Source organism: Saccostrea cucullata, unplaced genomic scaffold (assembly GCF_032062105.1).
Source record: "Saccostrea cucullata isolate Sc308-1 unplaced genomic scaffold, CSIRO_AGI_Scuc_v1 ctg431, whole genome shotgun sequence".
Lineage (NCBI taxonomy): Eukaryota > Metazoa > Mollusca > Bivalvia > Ostreida > Ostreidae > Saccostrea > Saccostrea cuccullata.
The window spans coordinates 99,714-126,336 of NW_026931011.1; the positions used below are offsets into that span (position 1 = coordinate 99,714).

The 26,623-nt window shown below is 34.2% G+C and overlaps 2 protein-coding genes across 3 annotated transcripts in view; one reads left to right on the plus strand and one right to left on the minus strand.

Annotated features, from left to right (window-relative positions):
* The window catches only part of LOC134231028 (adenosine deaminase-like), a 116,945-nt gene that overhangs the window by 9,325 nt on the left and 80,997 nt on the right, over positions 1 to 26,623 (minus strand). Inside the window, exon 1 of one of the 2 annotated variants that reach the window (XM_062712928.1) lies at positions 949 to 1,066. The exons of the other annotated variant lie outside the window; for it this stretch is intronic. Coding sequence (XP_062568912.1) covers positions 949 to 975 — 27 coding nt within the window. The 5' untranslated portion in view covers positions 976 to 1,066. Of the gene's footprint in view, positions 1 to 948; positions 1,067 to 26,623 lie in introns of those variants that run through there. 2 annotated transcript variants of the gene reach the window in all.
* On the plus strand, positions 1,897 to 26,541 carry LOC134231045 (uncharacterized). The gene is made up of 28 exons (XM_062712948.1): positions 1,897 to 2,041; positions 3,178 to 3,199; positions 3,789 to 3,823; positions 4,063 to 4,328; positions 4,594 to 5,285; positions 5,527 to 5,655; positions 5,837 to 5,979; positions 6,466 to 6,653; positions 7,919 to 8,008; positions 8,125 to 8,259; positions 14,827 to 14,956; positions 15,177 to 15,419; positions 15,595 to 15,828; positions 17,508 to 17,763; positions 18,058 to 18,214; positions 18,298 to 19,171; positions 19,202 to 20,414; positions 20,529 to 20,771; positions 20,923 to 21,139; positions 21,435 to 21,583; positions 21,956 to 22,080; positions 22,474 to 22,590; positions 23,080 to 23,247; positions 23,526 to 23,705; positions 24,092 to 24,312; positions 24,649 to 24,732; positions 25,577 to 25,741; positions 26,002 to 26,541. Exons 1-28 carry the CDS (start codon positions 1,973 to 1,975, stop codon positions 26,216 to 26,218), a joined length of 6,762 nt encoding a protein of 2,253 aa, XP_062568932.1. The 5' UTR covers positions 1,897 to 1,972; the 3' UTR covers positions 26,219 to 26,541.

The window sequence follows — 26,623 nt, forward strand, 5'->3', positions numbered from 1 at the left end:
AGTAGGCATCACAAATGTTTTGCAGTATATATATTCCACGGTAAATACGTGAAAATTGGGTCAGATTTGTGTTGACAATTTAATTTGGGGTAGACGTAATACAATGATAGTCAGTCTTAATGGATGAATTGGAGGATTTAACCGTAATTGTTGTGATCTATTGTTATAATTGTACATGTAATTTATCATAATTTATTTCAAAGATATAATTAATACAAATTGATTCTCTAGATTTACAACAACAGGATTTTTAGTTATATTTTTTTCGATGGACTTTGATGACAGAGATTTTCATATTGAATTGCGACATTAAAAAATTTATGAAAGAGCCGTGTGGCTGTGTCAGCGAGAAGGATTTTTTTGAAAATTTTTTTTTTGTGTGGATTGTTCAAAATTAACACATTAAAAATTTTTTCCGTTATTGCGATTTTTTTTTTTTTCAAAGTGCGTTAATATACGTGTAGTTACTGTGCAATTTGATTTTTTTTAGAAATTGATTGAGAAATTTTGACATTCTACATTCGCAGGAAAAAATTAAATTTCTTTAAAAATGAATTATAGGAAAATATTAACCATTTAGCTTAATGTGTACGTGCTAGCTTGCTAAATTGTAAAAGATTTATTGCTATTACTGCTGTAAATACAGAATATTTTTAAAAAAAATCATGTATACAGGTATAATACAGAATAAAATGAAAGTAGCTCCGCCCACCACAGTCCCGTTCTGTATTGCTAATACAGAACAGTAAACTTCAAAGAAAAACACCGCTATCGTGTCACAATTCACTTTTAAGTTAACACGTAAAATGTTTATTATAAACAACAGAGCATGCTTCTATCAGAAAAAGGCGGGACTTCTACCCAAACTCAAAACAAGCACATGCACCAAGTTGATATATAATATATTCCAAATCATGCAAGCACAAAATATCGTAGTACTTCTCTCACCTTGTATGGAAACTTTACAGAAGACATTGTTTCACAATCGGCTTACAGCTCCTATCTAAATTACAGTAGGTCAGTGGGGCATTGAGTTAAAAAATGGAAACCCATCAACATCAACGTAACAAAAAATGTAATTCCAAAGTACGTTTGAGTCAAGGCCAATGTGAGTAAATATGGTTGTAAATGAAAAATTTACAGCATTGGCAATTCTGTTAAACAGTTTATCCCACATCTAAGGGTCAGGGACAGTGATTTTAACAAATCCTTTCTCTCAACACTCTGCTGATAAGGTTTACAAGTCAAACAAAGAAACGAAACTAAATTTCATAGTTTGTGTAAAGTTTTATCTCACGATCGAATATTTATTGAAACTTTTATCACATAATGTCTACCCATTCTATAACCATTTTATCATGATCATGAATTGACTAAACAAAATCTCAGATTTAACCTCAGTAGGGTCTGACTTTTTAAATCCTATGTCATATGGATATACATAGAGAAAAAAGAATTAATGCTTGTTTGTCTCAACATGTATGACAATTCAATAAATAATCTTTAAAAACCGTAAACTTTGAAATTTAAAATGCAGATAGTAAAAGTTTTAACAGACGCTATTGTGAAAAGGAGACGTCTACATTTAAAGGGGGTCATGACAACTCCCCCTCCCTCTCCAACTAGCCCAGCCCCCATCCGTTCCTAACTGCCATGCACATCATATCATATTGACGTTTTAACCTTTCTCTTGACTTCAGAAATAAAAAAAATCCCTATACTATAATACTAACATTATTAGTATAGTATAGGGATTTTTTTTATTTATGAAGAGAAATGTTTTTAAAAATCAAACGTCTTGTTGGGCGCCTTGTTTTTTTGTTTTTTTTTCTGAGGACGTTGTCCGGATCTGTCACGTTCAAATTCAAATATTAGTTTTCCCGGAAAGCCGCCATATTTAAAAATGTAAATAGCGGGTTTAGTTGAGAAAATTATATGATGCTACCAAAATGTACATAATTATACATACACAATGACAGAAAAACTGATTCTAGGAGATCTCAGTGCCGGGAAACTTGAAAACATCGATCGCTTTATATTGGTACGGTAAAATAATCAGTGACGATCACTCATTTTAATATATTTTCAGCTACTTTCAGGTCTGGTAAAATCACTAGATTTAGCTACGTAGCTTGATATAACATTGATAATTCTTGTGAAGATAACCAAATCAATTTATTTCTATAAAAAAGCATTTTTGTAATTATGCAACTCAAAATAAATGCAGTAATCATTTTCAACTTTGAACTCATCTGAAAAACGCATCCTGAAAACAATTCTGACATGTTTTGAAGAAATGTTTTTTCATGAATGCGCAATTGCAATCAAAGTTCTGAAAGTTTTGAGGCTATGTTTTAGAACAGTTTCCTTGAATGAAATGACAAAGAAGTCCAGTTCCGGATAATAGATAATAGGCGGTAATTATTCAGTGCATTGTGAAGTTCATTCAGCCATGCCTTGCACACATGAGAGAGACAGTATATATACAATGAAATTACACGTTTTGAAGCAAAGTCAAAAGCAATGTAATCAAACTATCTCTGCTTTGAATTTTATTTAAAACTAGTATAAATATCAATGTCATTTAAATTTTTTGTCTCTTTTTTTGAAAAATTTTGAAAAGTTACATTGAAATAGCTAAATCTTTATCATGTAAATAAATGTACATAGGATATATATGGCCTGACTTTTACTTAAAATAAATGATTCTTGTAAAGATAAAAATAAAATCTAGGTTAATCAGTAACTAGGCCTAGTAATTATAACAATTGAAAATAAATGCTATTAGCATTGTAAAAAGACAAATGTAGACAATCCGCATGTCCTATAACCATGAACTGTTTTAGTCATGTGCATTTGGATTTTCAGTTGAATATTTTTTTATGGGTGTAAAATGATAACATTTATCTTACATATATTGGTTATTCAAACCAAACTAGACAGAATTATTATTTTTATTTTGATGAGGGAAAATTGACACACTTAGAAAAACACATAATACACAAAATACACCATGGAAACCTTGTTATGGTTATAGAAACTTATTTGAGTTTTTATTTATTATTTTTAATTTTCAAATTCTGCCTATTTCTGTGATTTTGATACTGTATATATAATGTGACGTAAGTTAGAACAAAAGACTTTAATATTAGTATGTAGTCAATCAAATACTTATAGAAAGGCTACTTTGCCTGGAATCGTATGTATATTAATAATTTAAACTTTAACATTTCATTTTCTTTCTATTTCAGGAATGAATTTCCAACCTCTCTATCATGTTCATTCAGAAGACTAGTGATATATAAAGGAGCAGTTTTATGACTTACACAGTTGTAACAGTGCAGGTTTTACAAGATTTACAACTCTGTGTTCCATATATTCCCAGTGGTCCACACAGGTCCACGCTATAAATGCTTTTCATGTGCATTTGGTTTTTCAGTTAAATAATTTCTTATGGGTGTAAAATGATAACATTTATCATGCATATATTGGTTATTCAAACCAAACTATGCAGATTGTTGATCTAAATTGAAAATGGTAAAATCAAAGTAATTTTTCAATATGTTTGTTTTTGATTGTTTTTTTTCACTTATACACTTAATTACATTTGATCATAGTAGATATGTATATTTAAAGCTATCCAACACACTTGTAACAGTGCAGGTTTTACAAGCTTCTGTGTCCCATATATCCACCAGTGGTCCACACAGATAGTCATTGTCCACATTTCTTTGATCTACAGGAAAAATTTTCGCGAATTGTGGTTATTGCTCCTATATGACTTTAAGGAATACATATTGTTGCTAAATTAACAGAAATCAAAGTAACTTTCCAATTTGTTTATTTTTATTTTTTCTCTCACTTGTACACTTATTTGCATTATCATAATAAACATGAATGTTCAAATCTATCCAACATAGCACATACAATAAAAGACCATTAAACCTAACTGTATATTGCAATCACAAAAACCACACTCACATATCAAATTGAAATAGTCTATGTTTTTCTCTGTAACAGATGATTCAGGATTTTACAAATATCTTCCTTTATATGTTGTAGGACTGTTCCTTAGAAATATACAAGACCTGTCAATATCTTTATGATGAATTGCTTCCCTTGCCAGACCACTCAACAGGGGCCACGGCCTCAATTATCACAAACATTTACAGTAAATTGTGGAATGTTGCTATTAAACTTGAGCAGGACAAAGCAACACAGCAACCTGATGTTGTATTGCAGCTTAGATACATGGCCATCAAAATGTTGTTACTCAGACGGACAGCTTTGGCACCAACTGTGGACAAATTCCTTCTAGCTATAGATAGGTAAACCATCTCTAAGTGCTGCACGAAAACTTGATTGTCTTTCCTATGAAGACCTAAACAATCTAATTTAAGTAAAAGGAATTTTTTTTCACAATTGTATGAATGTTGGAACATTTCAACAATTTAATAGATACAATAAAAATAATCAAAGTAGTTCATCCATAAAATCAATTTCATTTTACAACCAAGAAAGTCATTTTCACTGATGATTGCTATATCAATTTTAAGAATTTTACAATGAACCTGGCAAATTGGATTATTTCAGGTATGATAAATCCTCTGTGCAGAAAAACACAAAAACAGCCATGTCAGAGCACCCATTAACAGTGGAGTTTGTTCTAGCTATAGCACAGTATATTGAATCCATAGGATCTGATAAGTGTGAGGTGACTGAGAGTGAAGTCTGCAGTTCTCTGTCCTTGTTCCAGTACTTACATCAGGTCATAGTGACTCAGCAACTTCATTCTATCCTGGGGACAGTGCACCAAAACATTCAGAAATTTCTGTCCACATTTACAAATGTGACTTTTTGTAAAGCAGTGAAAAATTTATATGAAACATTACACTTGACATTGTCATGTAGTATAAAGCCCAAAAACTCGAAAACAAGCCAAGGTGACATACAAAGTCTTTCAGGGGAGATTGTAGATTTATTACAAGATAGTATATCTAGTCTAAATACAGGATGGTACCTGTTAATATGTGAATGTCTATTAGTAATCTTGAAACAACAGACAATGGTCAGTTCAGTGGACCAGACTTTCACTGAAGGAATACTGGAGTACACTCAAAAGGTCACCCAGTATTTAATCAGTAGTCGAGAGGAAAACAAGCTGCAGTATGAAGAAGACACGACGGAGAAGAATGACAAGCTGGCGGGAGTGATCAGCACCAAGCTCATCGTCATCATCAGGACTGTCCTTGAGCTTGGTCTTACATTGATTAATCATCTGAAAGGTAAAACATTGGCAGTGTATAAATTTATTAGTAGTTACATGTATGTTTGATATAATTTCAAAAAGCTGTTTAATAGTATGATTGTAGGGATTATTTGTGGTTCTCATGATATGGTATGCTTCTGATATAAAATTGGGTATGCATTTGTTATGCAACAATCTGCTGTAAAGTGGTCACTGTGTTCTTAAGTCTGTAAAATTATGTAAAAACATGTACTTCTGAATCACAACCTTAATTATAGACTCTGGTAGGGTGTCCTGTGTGCTACAGTCCCTTCAGCCCTTAACTGAGGCCTACACCCAGCAGATAGAGCAGACCAGACACACCCCTCCATCAGCTGACTTCATACTCAGAGAGAGGAGACAATGTGGTAAGACTTGTCAACAAACTATTGATATGGGGGTAGGGGGCAATGGAGACGGGTCGAAAATAACCAGATTTAAAAGTTTACCTGTGGGAAAACCATTAAATTAAATAAGTAAAATGCACTTATTTCAAACCACAGTTTTAGCCTGAGCAGAACACTAGTATAAATCCTTATATTTTTTAAGGTTATTTAATGTCCAAGTTTGCCAAGGTGTCGTGCAGTCTAGGAGACCAGGACCTTGACCTGTTTTATTACGATGTGGAGTGTGATCAGCTGACCAAGTGGGCGGAGTCTGACGACAACCTCAAGGAACAACGCATTAAAGAAGTATGTAGTCTTTATGTATGAATTAAACAAAGTTGTATTACAACTAATGAGTATTTTTTACTTCTGCCTATTGAATATTGATATAATATTGTATAGCTATCTAAGTTATAACCTGGGTTGGGACAGTTAAAGCTTTATCAACCATTAAGCAGTAAGCACTGACTGTATCAACCTAGTTTTGTGAATAAAGCTTGGTTAGCTATTGAATTATGAATTCAATATTATTTAATTTTCTTACATAAAGTGTGAAAAAAAATCCCTAAAAATGATTTCATATTTTGCAAAATTTATAACAACCGCATCGTTAACGGCTATTTTCTGACTTCAGTCATATTGTGATGCAGGCAACAGGTTTTACAATATTAATTATTTTTTCATTCAATCAATACTGTATTTCAATACAATTTTATAATAAAAATATTACATGTATATCATGTATCTTAAATATATCTGTTCACTCTGTCAAATTTAAATTTTTATTGCCAGGTCAACTTGCTGGGGATTTACGAGATGCTGGCAGACCTACACTGGAAGCTTGGTGACATTGAGGCTGTATTACAGAAGTTAACAAGAAGTGTAGAATTACAACCCTCACATTTAGAAGCAGCAGTGGAGTTCTGGTGTCGAATCAAAAGACAGCAACTAAGAGTGGAAAACACACAAATCATGGACATGTAAGGCTTTATAGGAGCACATGTCCTCATCATTTGACATATAAGGCACTATCAGAACACCTGTCCCTATCCCTGATATAAGGCACTAAAGAAGCACATGTCCTCAACACTGATATATCTGGCACTATAGGAGCATGTGTCCTAGTCACTGATGTATTAGACACTAGGGGCACTGTCCTGATCACTGATATACATGTATCAGGCACTATAGTAGGGACACCTGTCCTCATCATATAAGACACTATAGGGGCACATGTCCTAATAACTGACATATAGACATATAAGGCACTCTAGGGGACACATATCCAAATAAATGACCTATCAGGTATTATAGGGGCACATGTCATAATCACTGTTGTATAAGGCACTATGGGGGCACCTGTCCTTTGCAACGATGTATTAGGCACTATAGGGTCACCTGTTCTCATCAATGACGTATAGGACAATATAGGGGTACATGTCCTAATCATAAATCAAGGCACTGCAGGGGCAGCTGTCTTCATCACTGACATATAAAGGCACTATAGGGGCATCTGTCCTTATTACTAACATATAAGGCACTATCATAAGACAAACACCAATGATCCTCTAATTTTGGTGTGTTCCAATTTCGCCTTAACTCTGAAATACAGGTATGCTAAATTAAAAAGTATTTCCGTATAAGGTGAAATGGGAATTTTAAATTTGTATTACTGGGTTGATATAAAAATTTAAATGATAGCACGGTAACTTTGATATATTTAACAGTTAAATATGAATACAGTGAATGAAATAGTACATGTAATACTAAAAAATACTTAATGCTAAATGTATTAAATTTTCATCACCTTAATTCACCTGAGAGCTTACTAAGGCAAAATGGGAATGCTTAATTTTACAGTTAAGGTGAGATGGGAACACACCCTAATTTCAAACTTCCAATGTAATTACCCAGGAACTCTATCTTTGAATCAAGCCTTTAAAGTTGGAGTTTAGTAATTTGGATGCTTTAAGCAGCTTCATTTAAGTAGTCAAGTGTTTAGAAAATATATCAGTATGATACATATTACAAGAAAGAAAAATATCAATTCATATGTGTATGTGTATCTGTTTAAAATCATTGATGTTTTAACTTTGCCATACTGTGTAAGTGTGTTTCTTTGGGATAAGATACATGTAGTTGAACAAAAGAATTTTACAGATAAAGTCATTGATTAAAAAATGATAGATTTAACATGTTTAACAATAAGTGTTCAGTAAAAGCTGTATATGTTTTTATTTGACAGGTATTTTGTGGACAATATGAGGGAATATCCAAGAATTGTGGATGCCTATGATATTTTAAAAATGGAACAGAAGTGTTTCTCAGTAGCAAGGTAACAAAAAGTTTATATACATTTTAAATGACTTGTATTCAATTATTTCAATAAGTAATAAAAAATGTATACCTGTAAATACAAAGGTGTATACAACATTCTTCTATTTTGTAAAGTAAAAAGTACCCTGAGGCAGAGTTATCCCTCTTGAGGAGAATACAACAAGCTGCCAAACATCCTGTTCAGAAAGCGGAGGCCCTGCTAGAGATTGGTAAACTGGTCTGGGAACGCTTCACAGAGAAACAGGAAAGGTAGGGAGATATTGATAAGAAAAACTGTTGAATCTCTGATAGCCGTGACTTAAAATTTATTTGAAAGATCATTTTGAAATGAATACAGGGTAATTCCACTAACTTATTAAATTTCAGTCATGTTAAAGAGGGGGGGGGGGGTGGCAGCCATTTTCAGACTATTTCGATTTCCTATAAAAGAAGAGCTCCATATAAAGATATACAAAACTGATCAAATTTTAAAACTAAAATGTATGAATTTTTTCTTTGCCAAATGATAGTTGACAGCTTAAAATACCGTATCTAAAAAATAAGTTAAATCTGGTGGTTATTTTGTGGTTAATTTGTTGACCCCCCAGCCTCCTTAACAGATTGTGCCTTGGTAAAAATAGTGCATTGACTTTCGTTTCTCAAAGCAAAGTTGTCGATAGATTTAGATAACTATCACAAGTACTTGTGGACAGGAACTCTTCCCCCTTCCTAAATACAATGTATTAATAGCCATTCTCTGTAACCACTTAAACTTCGTTGCCACGGATGGTCACCGATTTTGATGAAACTTCACCCATGCTTAGTACTTGACACCAGAAACAAATGTCAAACAAAATATCGTTGCTATGTGTCTCGGTTGTTATGGCAACGGCCGGAAAAGTTTGAAAAATCGAGATTTTCAGCCACTTTAAATCTTGACTGTGGCTTAATAAAAACTAGAAAAAGCAAACAAACCATTCTCACAAAAACAAGACACCTTGATGTCATTTTTACTGTAAAGAAACTGTTTAGAATATATGTCTAAGCAAGTGGTAACCAAGGTTACATTTGGAATACATTTAAAATGCTGAAATATGCTGAAAAACACTCCGTATTTACTAAAGGTAGGTGTTACATGCTCAAACTCAATCAACGACTTAAGAAAAACAATGAAAATGTTTGACCTTAAGTATATAAGTATAAGCAATATTATTCTATAAATAACTTTTCTGGTTGCCATGGTAACACAGTGTAACCATGCAAAACCAGTAACTAAGATTTGGTTAATGCTACTGTCTTGAGGAAAAACATGAAAATTCAAGACTGGCAAGTATGCATCATTAGGACCTTGCAACACCAAAACCATAAGAAAAATTGGGTATAATTGCTACATTGCAGTGTTACCATGGAAACAAAGTACCAGTGCTTAAAAGTGAATTATTTTTCACTGCATTAAGAATTAAATTGCCATTTAATCAAGAAACAAATTAAAGGACTCAGCTTGAATAGTACTTATCTGTTAGAACTGAAGTTGAATATCATATATTGATTAAATTCGATGAAGAAAACAACACTGTTGCTATGGTTACCAAGAAGGGAAAATGTTCGATTTTGTGAACTTTATATCAATACTAAACCCTGTGTGCCAACTTCTTGCATCCACTTAGAGATTGGACGATGGTCAAAATTAAAAGTCAGATTAGCTGTTAATAAATATCAATCATAAAAGTTTTGGGAATCTACATTAAAAGGTACGTATCCAAGGAAAGAAAATATTTTTCGGGTTTTTAAGCATATATTTTCTGCTTGTTTCCATAGCAACGCTCTATTTATAGAATGTAATATGAATTTTTTTAAATGGGAAAACTAGGAGCACACCAACATCTTTAAAAATTGATCATTAATTATGAGGAAATGTGCTTTTTAAAAAGATAGGATCAAATTTAAACATACAGATTGTTACTTTGAAGGCTCTCTGTGGTATAAAAACCTTGGCAACCATTGCCAACCAAAATGAAATATCATATTTTGTAAATGGTATACGTTTTAAGGTACTTTTTTCTATTATTAGGTCACATTTCATCCCATAATTGCTTTTTAGACGGAGGCTTAGCCTCCGCTCTATTGGTACCGCTCAGCTGCGGCGGAAGGGAATTTGCGATCGCCATCTAGCGGCTAATCACGTTAACTTTGATTAGCTTGGTCCCCCGGCTCATCCTTTCCAAGGCAGGAGTACATGAAGCAAAACAGGGACAGGGAACCAGGCTAAACTTTGATAAACTGGCTTGCCTGTCTGATATCGGATATGTGCTGTATACAAACAGGTGATCAGTAATGTTTAGAGTCCGCTGCTGACACGCTCATTGGCTGATAAAAACTCTCGCTGACATAGAATTTAAATTATCGGGGAAACCAAAACAGATCACCAAGTGCAGTTCTCTGCATCTGCTTTTGATGCAATTAATCTAATTCGGTCACGATATTTTCCACATACAATACATAATTCTTTTTTTCTCATGGACCTATAATTATCTCACACCTTTTACCTCACCTGGGGGATTTTAATTAGTTTGCGAAGGTCCTATCACATTAATACCCTACATTACCTAGATAGAAGAAATCTGCATCATTGTTTCATTGAAACTGACATATTTTAAATGTTCACTCACTGACTCAGCAGAGAGCTGCGGCTTGTCTGTTTATAGCTCTGCTGCATCTATTTTTAGAATTCCTTATCACATGTTTCAGAAGTTAGATGGGACAAACTGACCCACATGTTTCTATGTTTACATACAGTGGCTTGAATCTTACTTTGTGGTGTAAATTTAGTAATATTATGGCTAACCTGTGCAAAAAAGGATGCAATAAAACAATGTTGTCATGGAATCTGCAATAGTGACTCAAAGTATGCCTACAAAAAATATATGCAAGGAGTTGAATTTATTAGATTTCCCAAACCTTGGATGGATATTGAAAAAGTGTCAAGGATGGGTGAATGCTTGTAAACGGTACATTGGCGGATCCAAGGGAGGGGGGGTCCGGGAATTGGAAGCCCACTTTATTTTCTGTCTAGTGGAGAGAGAGAGAATGAAACGTTTTCCGAGAATAAATAAAAATACATATATTTGTACGTCTAACTTATGTATTGAATAGATAGATTCTCACACATTAATTTTCTTCCACTCACTTTTCTTTCAAATGATATGATTAAAACAGTTCTATATTATATGAACCGTTTTAATCATATCATTTGAAGGAACTAACATGCAACTCTTTGTTTTAAACCCAACCCGCACCCACCACGATTTTTTTTTTTCAAACTCCAAAAGAAAATTCTTTGTACTCTTTGGAAATGCTGCAAATCCATTCAATTTTAATTAAGGCTTCAGCAGTTTTTTTTCTTTTTTCTTTAAATTCGGACTGGGGGACCAAAGAAATAAATGGACGTAAACAGATATTATTTACCGAAACCTAAGATCTTCCATACGTGTGTGTGAATCTTTGCTTGAGAGTGTGTATGGGGGGGGGGGGGTTGGTTATATGGACAGTACAACCCTGGAACCCCTCTTTCAAGAGTGGCTGGATCCGCCTCTGAAATGGGAAGGATTTTCAATGAAAATGGGTATTATCCGTAAAATCGCGTATAATACTGGATATTAGGGTATCGTTGAATCCACAATATCTAGTCAAGGCGGTGTAATCACTTTATAAAACTTGAACAATGGGATGGCATATTTTGCGGAGTCAACTTTCACCTAGATGCAAATGTTTCTAAAGGTATCACCAGTCAAGTAAGAATTTGGAAGTCAGGATTAATGCGCACTGGACAACAAATACCTGTAGAGCTTAGTACATTTCAAGATCTGCACCCAAACAGGCGTTTGTTCTGCTTGATATTTTTCATAATGTTGGAAATATTTGGATCTTCTTTATGTTCATACCCAACACAACAGAACTATTAATTAAAAGTTGAATGTGCATGTAGATCTATGCATTGTTATATCCGAATGCTTGTATCTCAGCTCCTTTTAGTCCTGAAGAGTTAGAGATACTAAAGTACTTTTTGGCTTTCTCACATTTCAGGAAGCTCTTACCACGAGTCACTAAAGAATTGAAATTGATATAGTTTATTAGGGCCCCGCAAGGATTTGCGGGTGCCCTATAGTAATCACTCTGTCTGTCCGTCTGTCCGTCTGTCACTCTTCCGTCCACAAATTTTCTGTTTTTTTCTAATAACTTTTTTTATGGTTGCCCAATCAAGTTCAAATTTGGTATGGTAGTTCAGTAGGCAGAAATACATATTTTGATGCTAAGTTTGGTTCTCTATGTCTTCTGGTTTGGAGCTGGGGTGGTGGGGTAGATTCCTTAACTATGCATAAGAATGAACAGGCAACTTTTTTTGTTGTTGCCCAATCAAGTACAAATTTGGTACGGTAGTTCAGTAGACAGAAATACATATTTTGATGCCAAGTTTGGTTTTCTATGTCCCATGGTTTGGAGCTGGGGTGGTGGGGTAGATTCCTTAACTTTATATATAAGAATGCATTGGCAAAGAGAGATAACTGCTGAAGATGTTCCCATTGTAAACTGAATGCTGCTAGGGGTCCCTTGGGATTAATTAGCTTTCCTCCTGAAGAAAATCCAGAGCATTATCTTTATTTGTCACTTTGAGATTAATTACCACCTCTGTCTGCAAATGAAGTTTGTTTTGAAGTTAAATCAATTTGGAATGCTATGAACACTCTTAAATGTGGATTTAAATATAAATTTTTATTATTTATTTTTGTTTGATAGTTATGATTTCATTGAATTCTAAAAAAAAAAAAGAAATAGATTAAAGAAGATTTTTTGATTTACTTTTTTTCACTTTTTTCACTTTTTTTTTTAATATATTAATTCAAGAATATTATTAATTTTTAATGTAGTTGTATAAAAACCCCATTCTATCATTAAGGGTACTTACCACAAACAAAAAATGGATGCGCGGGTTGATATATATTTTTTGACTGATTTTGATATGAAATGACATAAATAATAAATCCCTGAAATATTAAGAAATCGTAGGTTTTTCTTGGTGCTTAGATATGAGATTTTGTTTTGCTTTCTATATATAGTTCCATACAAAATTTTGCACAATTTTTTAACTTTATGACAAAATCTTATATAATTCTCTCACTCTACTTGGTAAACATTATTCAGGATGTCAATTTAAATGTAAATCTATGAAAAATAATGCTGATTTCTGAAAAAAGTTTGTTTGTGTTATTTATCCTTAATACTGAAAAAGTTCTTATTGTAAATTTAGAAGAAAATGATGAGAGAGGTACAATTAATCCCTTGGGATTAATTATCTAGCCTGCTGCAGAAAATTTAGTAGGCTTTTCTTTATCTGTCACTTTAAGATTAATGAAAACCTTTGTCTGCAACTGCTGTTTGTTTGAAGTTAAGGTCAAGCCTTCATGATATTTGCATTCATTGAAGGCTGGCATTTTATATAACACAAGTTTCATAATTGTTTAAATATACATTCAATGTTAAGTTGTTCTTTACTGCCTAATGTAAATACAAGGATATTATTTTCAGGTTTTTGAATATTCAGGAATTATCTTGAAATTTTAAGAATACAGTTGCTGTTGCTTATTCTTCGTACATTTATTAATCATTCTGTAAGCTGCACCCTTTTAATTCTACCCCATGGCGGGGCCCTTGCTGACTGGTCAGTTTTCTAGTTGCAATTAGATTGGTTTGTCCTTTTGATGAAAAATAGGAATTCAGTAAATTACATAATTAAACATTAGACCACGGTAACATAAATGAAGAAGATGTGTTTGTGAAACACTGTTGCCCCCCCCCCCCCCCCCCCCCTATATATCCCTTACCATTCAAAAGTCATGGCCAAGGTTAAAGTTTTTTCAGAAGTATAGAATATCGAAGGTCAAGGTCAAAAGGTCAAGTTTGTTAATATCCAATGAAAAGTCTTTCCACAAAAAAAAGATATATGAAGTATTAATGTCCTGGTATCTACTTTTCAAAAGATATGGCCAACTACCCTTAGGCAAATGTTGGGGTCAGAATATGAATAAAAAATTACCAAAGAGACAAACAATCATGTTCATTCCAAGCCTCCGTCTATCAGTACTTTCAGTACTTTGATTATTTTTACCTGTATGACTTTATAAAATTCAATGAATATTTTTTTTTACTTTTGAATACTTTGTTACCATAGTAACGTATGTAATAGTAGATTTACCAAACATGTTTATCATGCATTTCAGACATCTAACCTTCAACTTTTGGAAACAGTCATTGCGAATTGTTTGCTTTGCCACAAATGTTTACTATGGGGCTCTAAACATGTTAAAAAATGCCATTTTTCTAACTTTAAAACATGTTGCCATGGTAACTATAAAACATAGCAACCAATTTTTGCCTGATTTCAGTTTAGGGCATCAATGACTTTTATCGTAGAGAGTTTGGAGAAATTCTGAGACTATGCGTGCCACAGCACCTATATAAAATTTCAAGTCGTTACAGAGAATGGCTTTTAAATCCCAGAGCTTGTTGGAAATTTCTTAACAAATTATGTTTATTACACTTATGTATCATGTATACCATGGAAAAATTTATAATAATAACCAACATCTCATATAAGTGAATTTTTTAAGGGACATAAAATAATGTTTATTACACTTATGTATCATGTATACCATGGAAAAATTTATAATAATAACCAACATCTCATATAAGTGAATTTTTTAAGGGACATAAAATAAGCAAACAAAAGTCGAGAAGTAACTGATTTAACATGAAATATATTTTTGCTGCTGTATTCAGTAGACCAGTACAGGAATACCTAAATGAAGCAGAGCAGTTGTTAGAAGGCATAAATACACCAGAAGAAATGTTGATATTGGCTGACGTGCAGCTGTGGACCTTTATTTTCAAACATGAAAACATCTGTAAACAGGTCAGTTACTTATCACCAACAAATAGCAAAATACATGCATTTGATTTCTTTCAGTGAAACTCATGAAAACTGAATCTAAGTGAAATTGAAGAAACTTCTCTTTGGCACATACATGTAGATTTCCAAAATGTTCATATGTACATTGTTTATTCAATGTATTACATGTATTCAAAAAAACATAATTTTGATAGATCAGTTTTATGTATATTTTTCTCTGTAGCTGATAGCGAGTTCCCATAAGATGACCAAGACAGAGGAGAGTGTGGTAGATAATGGAGACGAACCTCAGAACTGGAGTGCTTTTGAGTTTGATATGATGTGTACATTCTCCATGGAGATGGAAATCATCAGACACCTGGACAAGGCTGTGGAATTATGGGAGGAAGTCCCACCTAGTGAACACACAGACAACAGTAACAGATCACTTATGTTGTGTTCATCCATTCTACGCCTCACTAGAAAGGTATGTCAATTACATTTTAATGAGCAGTGGTGATTTGTTTATATCATCTCTACCTTAATAATTTACAGTTAATAAAATGTTGAAAGTTTAAACTTGTCTCTAAACAGTCAATAAATCAAACAGTCAAGAGAGGATTTTTCTTACAAAATATTTTAATGAGTTTTGTCCTCTACAGTCTGAAAGGGAGCAGCGGATATTGTTACTTGCTCTACAAGTATGTGACCATTTCGGAGATGAGTCCACGTGTAACGTTATAAAGTGTCGGTTGTCTCACATTTACGGACTGCATGGCATGCATCACCAGGCCAGTCAGATCCTGCCCTCTGTACCCGATCAACAGACCTCGTTTGATGACGGTTATCTACAGACAGTCATGGCTAGTGTGATGCACTATCTTCATACAAAACAGGCAAGCTGAAACTTTCTACTGAAAATTGGTTTTACTACTGTAAACCAATTTTTATACGCCCGTCTTAAGACGGGACGTATTATGTTATAGGCTTCATGTCCGTCCGTCCGTCCGTCTGTCCACTCTTGTCCGGCTCATAACTTCAATACTAATAGGCCTAGGACTATCAAACTTTGTCAACTGGTACTTCTTGGGTAGATGGTGTGTCGCGCACAAAAAGTAGGTCACTCTGACCTTTAATAAAGATGCTATGGCCAAATAAGGAAAAATCCTGTCCGGCTCATAACTAGAAAACTATTAGACCTAGAGCTATCAAACTTGGCAAAAATATACATCTTAGGTAGAAGGTGTGTCGCGGCCTATTTCAAGGTCACTTTGACTTTTAATTTAAGTGAAATTTTTTAAAAAACTAATTCTTGTAAATTTTCAATTTCATAATCCTAAAAAATGTAAAATTATAGTTGTATCCTTGTTAAAAAATGTTAAATCAAGTAAAAAACTTATTTTTTCATCATATACTTTACAGCAATCTGTAAGAAATGTTAATATTATAAGAGGAATGCAGTTTGTCCCATGGGCATAATTAACAAGCACTGGTCAAGAAGAATTTTGATAGCAGAAATGTGCATGTCAAATTAGAGAGGAATTGATGAGTTTATTGTCAAGAGCTAACTGGAAGACCATCTCTGACCATGCAGCTGTTGTCTCTTGGGAGTTGGGTAAAAAGAAATGGCCTCATAGTTGCTTGTGTTAATTAAGAGTTCTTGATAGCTATAGTTCAGATAAAGATCTTTCAATTAGTTATTTGGTGTAATGTAATTAAAACAAATTGATGTTTTAAAATACAGTATTTGATTAAAATTAAATTAATATTGTATGATATAATAAAAACTAATTATACATATTTACATTGAAAAAAAAATACATTTCAATTTTTATATATTTGCAACAAATTGCAGAGTGCCATGTCTTATAAAATTTTATAGTCTAAAGAATAATTTCTGTTTGATGTTTTTTTAGACCGTAGCATTTTTAATCAATCATAAAATATGCAATAAAAAAAGCAGCAGATGGATATTTGTTAAGCTCTAACTCAGCCAGTTTAGAATTATGTGATGTTAGTTTTATTTCTTATAATTATTGCCTACACTCTTAGAGATATATGTACAACAAATATGATAAGGAATTAATGGAAATTAGATCATTGAAATCAGTGTCAATCTTGTAATCTTGAACTTGGTAATCAAAGTTACCTGATTTTCTTGCACTCTAATTACCAATTTATGATCATTATTGAACAATATTTGACGGGCGTATCATGCTGTGGCGGGGCATTTTATTTAATTCACAAGCAAGATATATTCATGAGTTTCTTGACCTTCTTTTACTCGCAAAGATTTCTCATTGCAACCAACTTCACCATTTGCCTATCTTTTTATGCTGAATGTTGCCTCAGTCGCAAAAAATAGTAATGGTGGGTGAATTTTAAACTGAAGAATTGTGAATAAAAGATGTTGTGAATTATAATTGGTTTTACAGTATACACTGAACAGAACAAACATGCAATTAAAAAAGTATGCAAGTAAATGTATCTGTTAATTCTTTTTAGAATAAATAGTTCTGAGTAAATAGTAGTGACCACTGCATTAAACTAAAAGATTGTTTTATTTACATATTAGATCCAAAAAGGGCTTGAACTTCTTCACAGTATCAACGAAAAGATAAAAGAACAGCCAAGTCTCAGTAAAAATGTGTGTCTGGCTAATGGGATAGTCAAGCGGTACTGGTCCTTGTTTTCGTCCCTGCCTACTGACCGTTCCGTAGAAGAGTTGTCACAGGAGTATAGTCTGGACCACGCTATCGAGGCCTACAGGTACCATGTCAGTGTCATCTACTTCCTGCTGGGCAAAGAAAAGTGGACAGTTGATACCAAGGGTAAGGGGCAAAACAAATTATTAAGTACCTTTTAAATCCAGGTTACTAATAGTGTAAAAATATGGCAAGCAGTTTTTTTCACTAAAGTTTAAATCATGGGAATCTTATTTACACATATTTTTATTTTTTCAAAATTGATTTGCCTATCTTATTCCTTTTAAATGTATGTCAAAATTTGAACCCTGGCCAAATCTTTTGAATTTCTCAAAATAGACACAGAAAAATTGGCCAGGTTAAAGCTTAATATATAAGTATGGGCTAAAGTCATGTCAGGTGTTAAGCTTTATGTTATAGGAATGAACACAACAGAGAAGTTTGATGTGATACAGGAGTACCTGTTATCTCTGTATCATCTCGGTCAGCTGGAGCGACTGGTGGGGGATACCAGGTCTGCCAAGTTTCACATCAAGGAGGGATGGACAACCGCTCACTTCATGGGCCTACCAAAATGGTGTGTAATTTTTTATTGCTAAATTAAAATGTATGACACTGCATTATACATATGAGTACAATTCATTTACATGTATTCTACAGGGCTTCAATGTTCATGATTGAGTTTTCAATGATCCACATCCTTACTGAAAATTTTGAAGCTGCCACCTCAAGTCTCACAAAGACATGGCAAGTATTTAGTGGCTGCCAGGAACCAGCTGATTCTTCATCAAAGGATTCAAGGTCAAAGTGTTCAAGAGTCAACAGATTAGATAGTTTTGGATTTGAGGAAGTCAAAAAAGAGGAAGACCAAGATACATTCAATTGCTCATTCCCACCGTGCTGGCAGCACTTGATAGACAATGTGACCTGTGACCTTTGTGAAGATGACACGGTTAAATTGGCCATTCTGTCTTACTCCCTCATCACAGCCAAGTTCAATGTCTATGTACAGCAGAATCTAAAGTGTGATACAATGGACAAGATAAACAATGTTTGTGAGACATTTATCAATCAGAAACCAAGGAGTGTAAGACAGGGTCTTAAGGAGCTACCTTTGTGTGCTTTTCAAGATGATTCTGAACTAAAAGACATCTATGTAGAGTGCCTGTCTTTGATAGCTGAAACCAGTCTTCTGGTAGGACAAACTGATAAGTGTGAAAGTGTTATACACAGAGCACAAGACCTATTCCAAAACCAGTGTGGGAAGGACTTTGTAGCTAATTTAATTCAGAACAAGTTCACTGTCTTCAAGGCTCAGATGTGTTTAATGAGGAGCTTGACAAGTAAAAGGGAGTCCACTGATGGAGATGTTGATATTCTAGATGACATTTCCCCAATGGAAGTCTCTATTACTCCAGAGGAGATATCCCCATTGAAGATTTCCAATAAATCAGAGGAGGGTATTCAGTCAGTAGTTACCGAGGAAGAACATCAGGATCTGGTGGAGAATATTGAGAAACTGGAGATTAAGGATGTAGGGGACGAACCGGGGAACCAGTCAAAGGCAGGAGACGAACAAGGGAATCAGTCAAGGGCAGGGACCAAAACAAGTAAAAGGAGGGGGGCAACTCAGAGGAAGAAAGGAAAAGAGGAGGTCAGTGAAGCTACAACAGAAACCTTGTCCAGTAGTCATCAGGAAGAGGTCATGAAGAATGAAGAAGTCACAAAGAAGTCTGCAGCAGGGACCAGAAGGAAAAAGACCAGTGCTAAATCAGTCAACCAAAGTACTGAATCAGTCAACCAAAGGGCAACAAAATCAATCAATCAAAGTACTACTAAATCTCTCAACCAGAGTACATTAAAAAGGGACAGAGAGCAGGGTAACACCAATGGGAGCTTGACAGAAGAAGTTACAAATACTCCTGTCTCATCAACTCCAGACTTTGTATTAAAACCTCCGTACAGTGTATGCAGTAAAAAAGCCCTGATATTTAGTTCTGATTCTGAAGAGGAAATTAGCTCCAAGTTACCTATAATTAAGAGCAATGAATCTTTTGTGACCCCAAGTAACCCAGGAAGTTGTTCATCAGCAAATTCTACTCCATCTTCTGGTAAAAGCAACCTTAAGTCCAGAATACCAAAATATGTCAACAGATCTAGAGTGTCTAAAACACAAAAGGATTTCTCTGCATCCAAAGGCAAGAAATCATTGACACAGGTTGATGTCACGATGGAAAATTCCACATCTAGAGACAAAAAATCTACAAAACGGGACTGTGTTATACAGGAAGACAAGGAAAATGTTCCAAGAAAGAAAAACATATCAAGGAGAGGGAAAGCTGCAACAAATGGGGAACTTGCTAAATCTGAGGACTCGGAGCCAGCCAAAACATCAGGCAGGGGTAGAAGAAAGGCTACCAAAACACAAGTCCAAGGTGAATTTTCTAATAGTGGAGAAATCAACCAGACAAAGGAGGATGTTTATGATTTTGATGAAGGGGACCCAATAGATTCAGGGGAAAGTAAGATTGTGAGAAAAAGTACAAGGAGAACTAACACTAGAGTTAAGAGGCAGCCTGCAGAAAAGGTACGAAGTGCAGTAGCTGAGATGAATGATGAGACAGTTGATCTGATTGGACAGTTAGGATACTTTGACATAGATGAGGGGACTAGTTCATCAGATGAGGACCAGCTTGGAACTGAAGATGTACAAATCTCCAAACCTGAACTTACGGATGATAAATGTTTAGAAGAAATGCTGAAAAAATTGGAAAAAGGTAAAGTACTTTGTATATTGATGTACCAGGGTAATACTGAGGAACACAACATACTTAAAACATATTTGCTTAACTGTTCTTTATATTGATAATGATAATTGTGTTTTTTTATAGCACAAGTCTTGGATGATTCCATTGAGATTCCACGAGGTGGGGATGAAAAGAGGGTGGGAAGAGGCCGAGGCAAAAGAGTGACAAAATCTTCCAAACAAGATTCAGCAGAGAGCAGGGAACAATCAATAGGAGAAGACACCACAGAGATTCCTAGATCCACCACTAGAGTGAACATGCAGCTCACCATGGAGAGAATGAGAAGGGCAGCCCCACCAGGGAAAGTTGCAAAGGATGCTAGGAAAGGCATGTCACTAGTTAAAGAGAGATATAAATTGCTTGTAACAATCTGGTTTCGAGTCTTAATTGTCCTGCATGCCTACAAATTCTGTTGAAGGAAAAGTAATTTGTGCAAGTTTGTACAGCTGTAAAGTGAAGATTTTTTTTAAAATTTCAGCTGATTCTCCAAGGGATGAGGATTTGACAGGGATGTTGGAGGTGGCCTTTGAACAAGCTCGTCACCTGCCCACGACTGGACTGTACACCTCGATCTGTAACCTGCTGGCTCTCCAGTATATAGACACCTGTCCCCTGAAGGCAGCCTATTACCTGACCGAGGGGATGGTGGTCACCTTCAGACATCAGTCTCTGGTCAACTGCAGCAGGAAAATCAGGTAGGAAAATCAATCATGTACATGTAAATGGTAATCTGTAAAATGTGTTATATTAGAATACAAAAATCAAGGAATAACGCTTCTGTGAGCTTGCTGCAAATATTGAATGCTTATTTTCAAATTAATACAAAGATGGCTATAGTTCACACTAGGCAAAATTGTTATACAAAGATTGCTTATATCTTTAATGTGTAATACCTTTTGTACAAGAGCATCATGTTAGGCAAAACTTCATCATCTGACAGTGTTTGTTATGTGTAATACTCTGAAGAACTTTATTGATTGGTTTTTCTAGAAAATGTAAAAAGGAGACAACTTCTGACTCGGATCAAAATGAAAAGAGTGGGGTGCAGGAGGGGGAAATAAAAAATGCCATTTATAAAAATCTGATGTTTAACAAATCTGCTGAGGATCTTCAGAAGATTTTAGGAGAGCTTCCAGAAGGTATGTGTTGATTGAAACTAGTATTAGAATGTAAAACTGCTAAAGCTTATTCAGAACTGAAAAGAAACTTTGAGCTTGTACATGTACATGTTGTAAGATAAACGTTTTTCAAACACTGAGCCTTTTGAGATAGAAAATGTACAACCAGTTGAATAAAAAATCACATCCTATCACACAACAATGCCTTCCCTTTTTTTATCAAATTTTTGCACAAATTTTAGGAGTATCTGCCCTCTGCTCTAAATTTAAACAAAATACATTTTAAAAATAAAGACAAGAAAAGAATTTCCAACTTTGATTTTCATCAACAACAATAGCTGAAGATTGTTAAATAATAGGTTTTTGTTCATTATCACATGTATTTTCTTTAAGATTGGACAGTTTGTCAGGTTTCCATGGTTACAAATCCACAAGTTCCTGACCAGATGTTATTAAACAGCATGAGAAAGGACCAAGATCCTGTGATTGTGAGACTGCCAGCATTCAAAACTGTGCATGTAAGCTTACTGGTGTTTATAGTAGATTTGATTTTTACTAGCTTCTTCGGGCACATCTACTTTAATTTTATCCCCCCCCCCACCTGCTTACACTGGAAGCATTCTTTTTCTTAAAGGGGGACAAAAATTTCCTGAATTGATTGGTTAAAAAGCAAATGTTTGGGTATTCAAAAAATTGCATTTTTTAGAGACATTGTTGTGATATCAAGATTGGCTCTAGATCTTCTAGAAAACATAATGATAAAATATATTGTCTTATTCAAGTGATAAAATTCAAGTTCAGTTGACCTCTCAACATCTTCCATTACTTTTATATCCTAAATGTTGTTAGAGTGTGGAACATGTACCTTAAAACACTTTATTCCATCTTTAATCCTTGTGTCAATTTTACAGGGAAGAAGAATTTTGTCAGAGTTTACAGACATTATGGAACAGAGTCACAGCAGTATCAAGATAACAGACAAGACAGAATGGTGGCAGAATCGCTGGAACCTGGACGATAGACTTAGGGTAGGCGTTACTTATTAAACATTTAATAGCAACGAAATGATTTATACTTTTGTGATATTTACGGTAGTTGACTTGCTTTGGAAGATTAGAATACCACATAAAGTGATAAGGTTTTCCAATTTATTAGAGTAACACTATATGTATTAGGCCATCTTTAAAATTTTATTTGATTGCCCTCTCTCAACTGAATGGCTAAAAATGGCCTGACTCAAAACTTTGTTTAACCTCCAGGAAACAATTTTTCATGCATTCTGGAAAATAAATTTCAAAAATTCAGCATTGATTTGAAAATTTTCTGTGAAAGAAATATTCTATGATCTATCTTCCGACTCAAATTTTTCATCATGAGTCGGGCTAGGGCAAACAAACATTGTTTTAAAGTTGGTGTTAGTTTTAGTCTAAAATCATGTAATGTAGATAGATATAAGAATTACATTTGAATTACAAATTGAAGTGTGTTTCATTTTTTTATTTTATGTTTTACATTAGAATGTGCTTCAAAATATGGACAAATACTGGCTGGGTCACTGGCGATGTCTAATACACGGAACTGTGTCATCAGCTGGCTCAGGAATCTCTATTGCTGATGTAACTCAGAACCTGTGTGAGGAGATATACAAGGAGACCAAAGTCAGACTGCCTCAGAATATCATGCAGGTATAAAATAATATAGATGGACATTTAGATGGGTAATATTAAGTTAACAGGAATGACGTATTTTGACAACAATTAATGCTTTTTATGTTCTTTTTAATAATTTTTAATGTAATTTTTTTATATCGGTGATTTCAGTAGTTTTAAGCAAAAACAAACCAAAGCAAAAATCAACTGAAGTGTAATATAATATTGAAACATGATAGGAGTTAATGGGTGACAAAGAACAGCCAAAATCATCCATATTATTTTGCTGTTAATATTTTTTTTCTTTCACACAGCGATTAGTGGAAAGTGAAGATACTTTGTCTGACGAAGATTTTAAAAGTGCAATCAATGAATTGACTGGAAACAAAATGTCTAGTTCAGGGGTTGAAAATTGCCTGTCTTCATTCAGAAAATGCACCAAAGATCTCAATCTCAATGGCTCTCAGGGACATGTATTTCTCATTCTTGACAAGGTACCAGTTATATATTAGTAAAATGCAAATGTGATGTTACATTGGTATGATATGGCGTATTGTGAAAAAAAAAAAATTTAAAGTAATGCAGAAAACAATTTATTATTTAAAATGTCTTTGTATAATAGAATTCTTATTTTATGCACATTTTTACATGTAAGCATAATCTTTGGTAGATTTCCACATATTGTATGTATATGTGTATTAATTTATGATTGATACTTGATTCACAGTCCATTTAGTTTCATTGAAAGTATGCTTGTTTATTAAATATGTGATGTGAGTAAATTGATTACACTTTTAGACCCTCTAGACACTGAAAAACAATTGCTGATGCTTTTATTTCTCTTTTTTAATGATTGTTACCTTAAAAAAATCTTTTGCAGTCAGTTCAACATCTTCCTTGGGAAAGTGTTCCATCACTGGCCAGCTCTAGTATTTCAAGGATGCCGTCCCTCTATCATCTTCATTCACAGCTTACCTACCTCAATTCACAGAAGAGTTCCATTCTCCACACAGGAATTGATAAACAGAGTGTATTCTATGTCCTGAATCCAGACAGTAATTTGGCCTCCACTCAGGAAACATTCCAAGACTGGTTCTCAAAGTATGTCAATTTATTATTCCTTTTATTTTTCTTGTGTTATTGTACTTTTATGAATGCCCCAAATCTAAGGTGCTCTACTTTGGAAAACCCCTGGTATTGAAAAATGAATGTACTAAATAATAATACTTTAATAATCATTCATATACTGTAAACCGGCTATTATTCTGTCCTCTTTTATTTGCGATTTATATTAAATAATCATGATCATATACATTTTCGTCAATATATATGCGGATAAAGGAAGGTCACTTATATCGTGAATATTTCTCACACATGAATAAAAGTCGGTTTACAGTACATTATCTGAATAAGTCTCGATGATTTTGTGACTTTCAGACAGAAGAGCTGGGAGGGGATAATTAACAGAAAACCCACAGAGACGGAGTACACCCAGGCTCTCCAGAACAAGGACCTCTTCCTGTGAGTTCACTGCTTTATATAATGTCAGTAGGATTCTCCTTTGGAAACAACATGGGAAAAAAAGTGTTGTCATTTCAGTCATATTGCAAAAATATTTTTAACTACAGTTTAGTTTGTTGGTTTCTATAAAAGAAGAAACAAGTCTGTAAAAATTTGACTGAATTTAAGCTAACCTAAGCCAAAGGCTCAAAAGTGTTTTTCTGATCAAAATTTGTCTGTTATACATGTAGTTGTTAGCATTGTTGTGATCATTGTTATAATTTCACAATTTCATCTTCTTCTCCAAAACCACTAAGTAAATTTCAAACCAAACTTGAGACAAAATATATTTTTTGGTGAAAAGGATTCAAGTTTATTAAATGAAGAGCATGCCTTTTTCAAGGCAGTAGGAATTATTGAAATTTAATGGTAGCATTTTTAAACAATCTTCAGAAGATCCACTGGGCCTAAAAAGATGAAAGTTGTATGGAATTTTCTTTACATAGTGTTTATTCCAGTTTCCTTAAATCATGATCCTTGGATAAGTATTAGAGCCACAATAGGAAATTATTTATTTATATTCATATAAAAACATCATCAGTAGTGTAGATCCAAGTTTGTTCAAATCATGGCCACGTTGGTTGTAATGAAATTAAAGTACACATATACATGTATCTCAAAGTTGTGAGAATTTTTACTTTGATTAAACCATATTTCAATAGGGCTAGATTTTATCCCACCAAAATGGATTCAAAGTTTTCAGGATATCAAAAAGAGTAATCCAAAAAAGAAATATGATAATTAAAATCAACAGGACCATAGTGATTCAGATGAGCAAGGTATCCTATAGTCCTCTCATTTACAGGTATTGTGGTCATGGTACCGGTGGGGCTTACCTTGGTGGGAGCGACCTTGCCAGTCTGGACTGCCGAGCAGCGGCCATTTTGATGGGATGCAGCAGCGGTAGACTGAAAGCCACAGGTCATCTGGAGGCCTCAGGGTTCATGCTCAACTACTTCATGGCAGGATGGTAAGAATCTTCAATCCAAACAAGCAATTAATCAGGGGAGGAATTAAAATGATCTCAAAAAACTAATGTTTACAGTACAAATATGTCTCTTCATTCATTTGTATTATGATTTTTTTTTACTGGCTTCAAGAAAAATTTATATTAATCCAGTGTTATTTTCATTACTCTTAATTTTTGTCTGATGATTGCTTTGCTGGTCTGAATAACTGTGCATTACCAGAAGGAACTGATAGACAAGAAACTGAGATTTTCTGTTTCAGTCCTTGCATGGTGGCTAACCTTTGGGATGTGACAGATAAGGATATTGACCGATTTCTGGCCTGTCTGCTGTCCTCCTGGCTGTCAGAGGAGGCCACCATGGATCCCAGATCTCTCCTAGACGTGATCCCGAAGGCCAGGGCGGCGTGTCGCCTACCGCACCTGATCGGGGCCGCCCCAGTGGTGTATGGATTCCCGGTGTTTCTAAAACCGTCCTGATCAGATTACTCAGAATCTTATTCACACAGGTGTTTTATGTTTATTAAAATGTGAATTAGGGATTAGGTAACAGGTACTCTCACTGCTACCTTGAAACACTGTTTGTTAGACTAATATAATACCACCTTTTTCTATGTGTGATACTAGCAGAAAAATTCTTGTTTGATTCAAATAATAGAGCTCTTGTTTTTATCGTTTTAATAGAGAACTTTTATTTTCTTATGTGATGTGGTATACATGTATGTATAGTTTTTTTTTATTAATATATAAAAAAAGATGATGACTTATCTTTATATATATGACATGGAAATATCTATCATGAATGTGCAGTATTTAAATTTATGTAAAAATTCTGTATAGTAAATTCTTAAATGAAGGTTTAATAAACAAAGTGTGAATCACAGT

What these genes read in the sequence shown, in the direction of transcription:
- LOC134231045 (XM_062712948.1), top strand. Translation starts at nt 1,973, where the DNA reads ATGACAGAAAAACTGATTCTAGGAGATCTCAGTGCCGGGAAACTTGAA. An exon ending in TTCTACGCCTCACTAGAAAG is followed by an intron (nt 15,420 to 15,594) that starts GTATGTCAATTA and finishes TGTCCTCTACAG; the next exon opens with TCTGAAAGGGAGCAGCGGAT. An exon ending in TTCATGGGCCTACCAAAATG is followed by an intron (nt 18,215 to 18,297) that starts GTGTGTAATTTT and finishes TGTATTCTACAG; the next exon opens with GGCTTCAATGTTCATGATTG.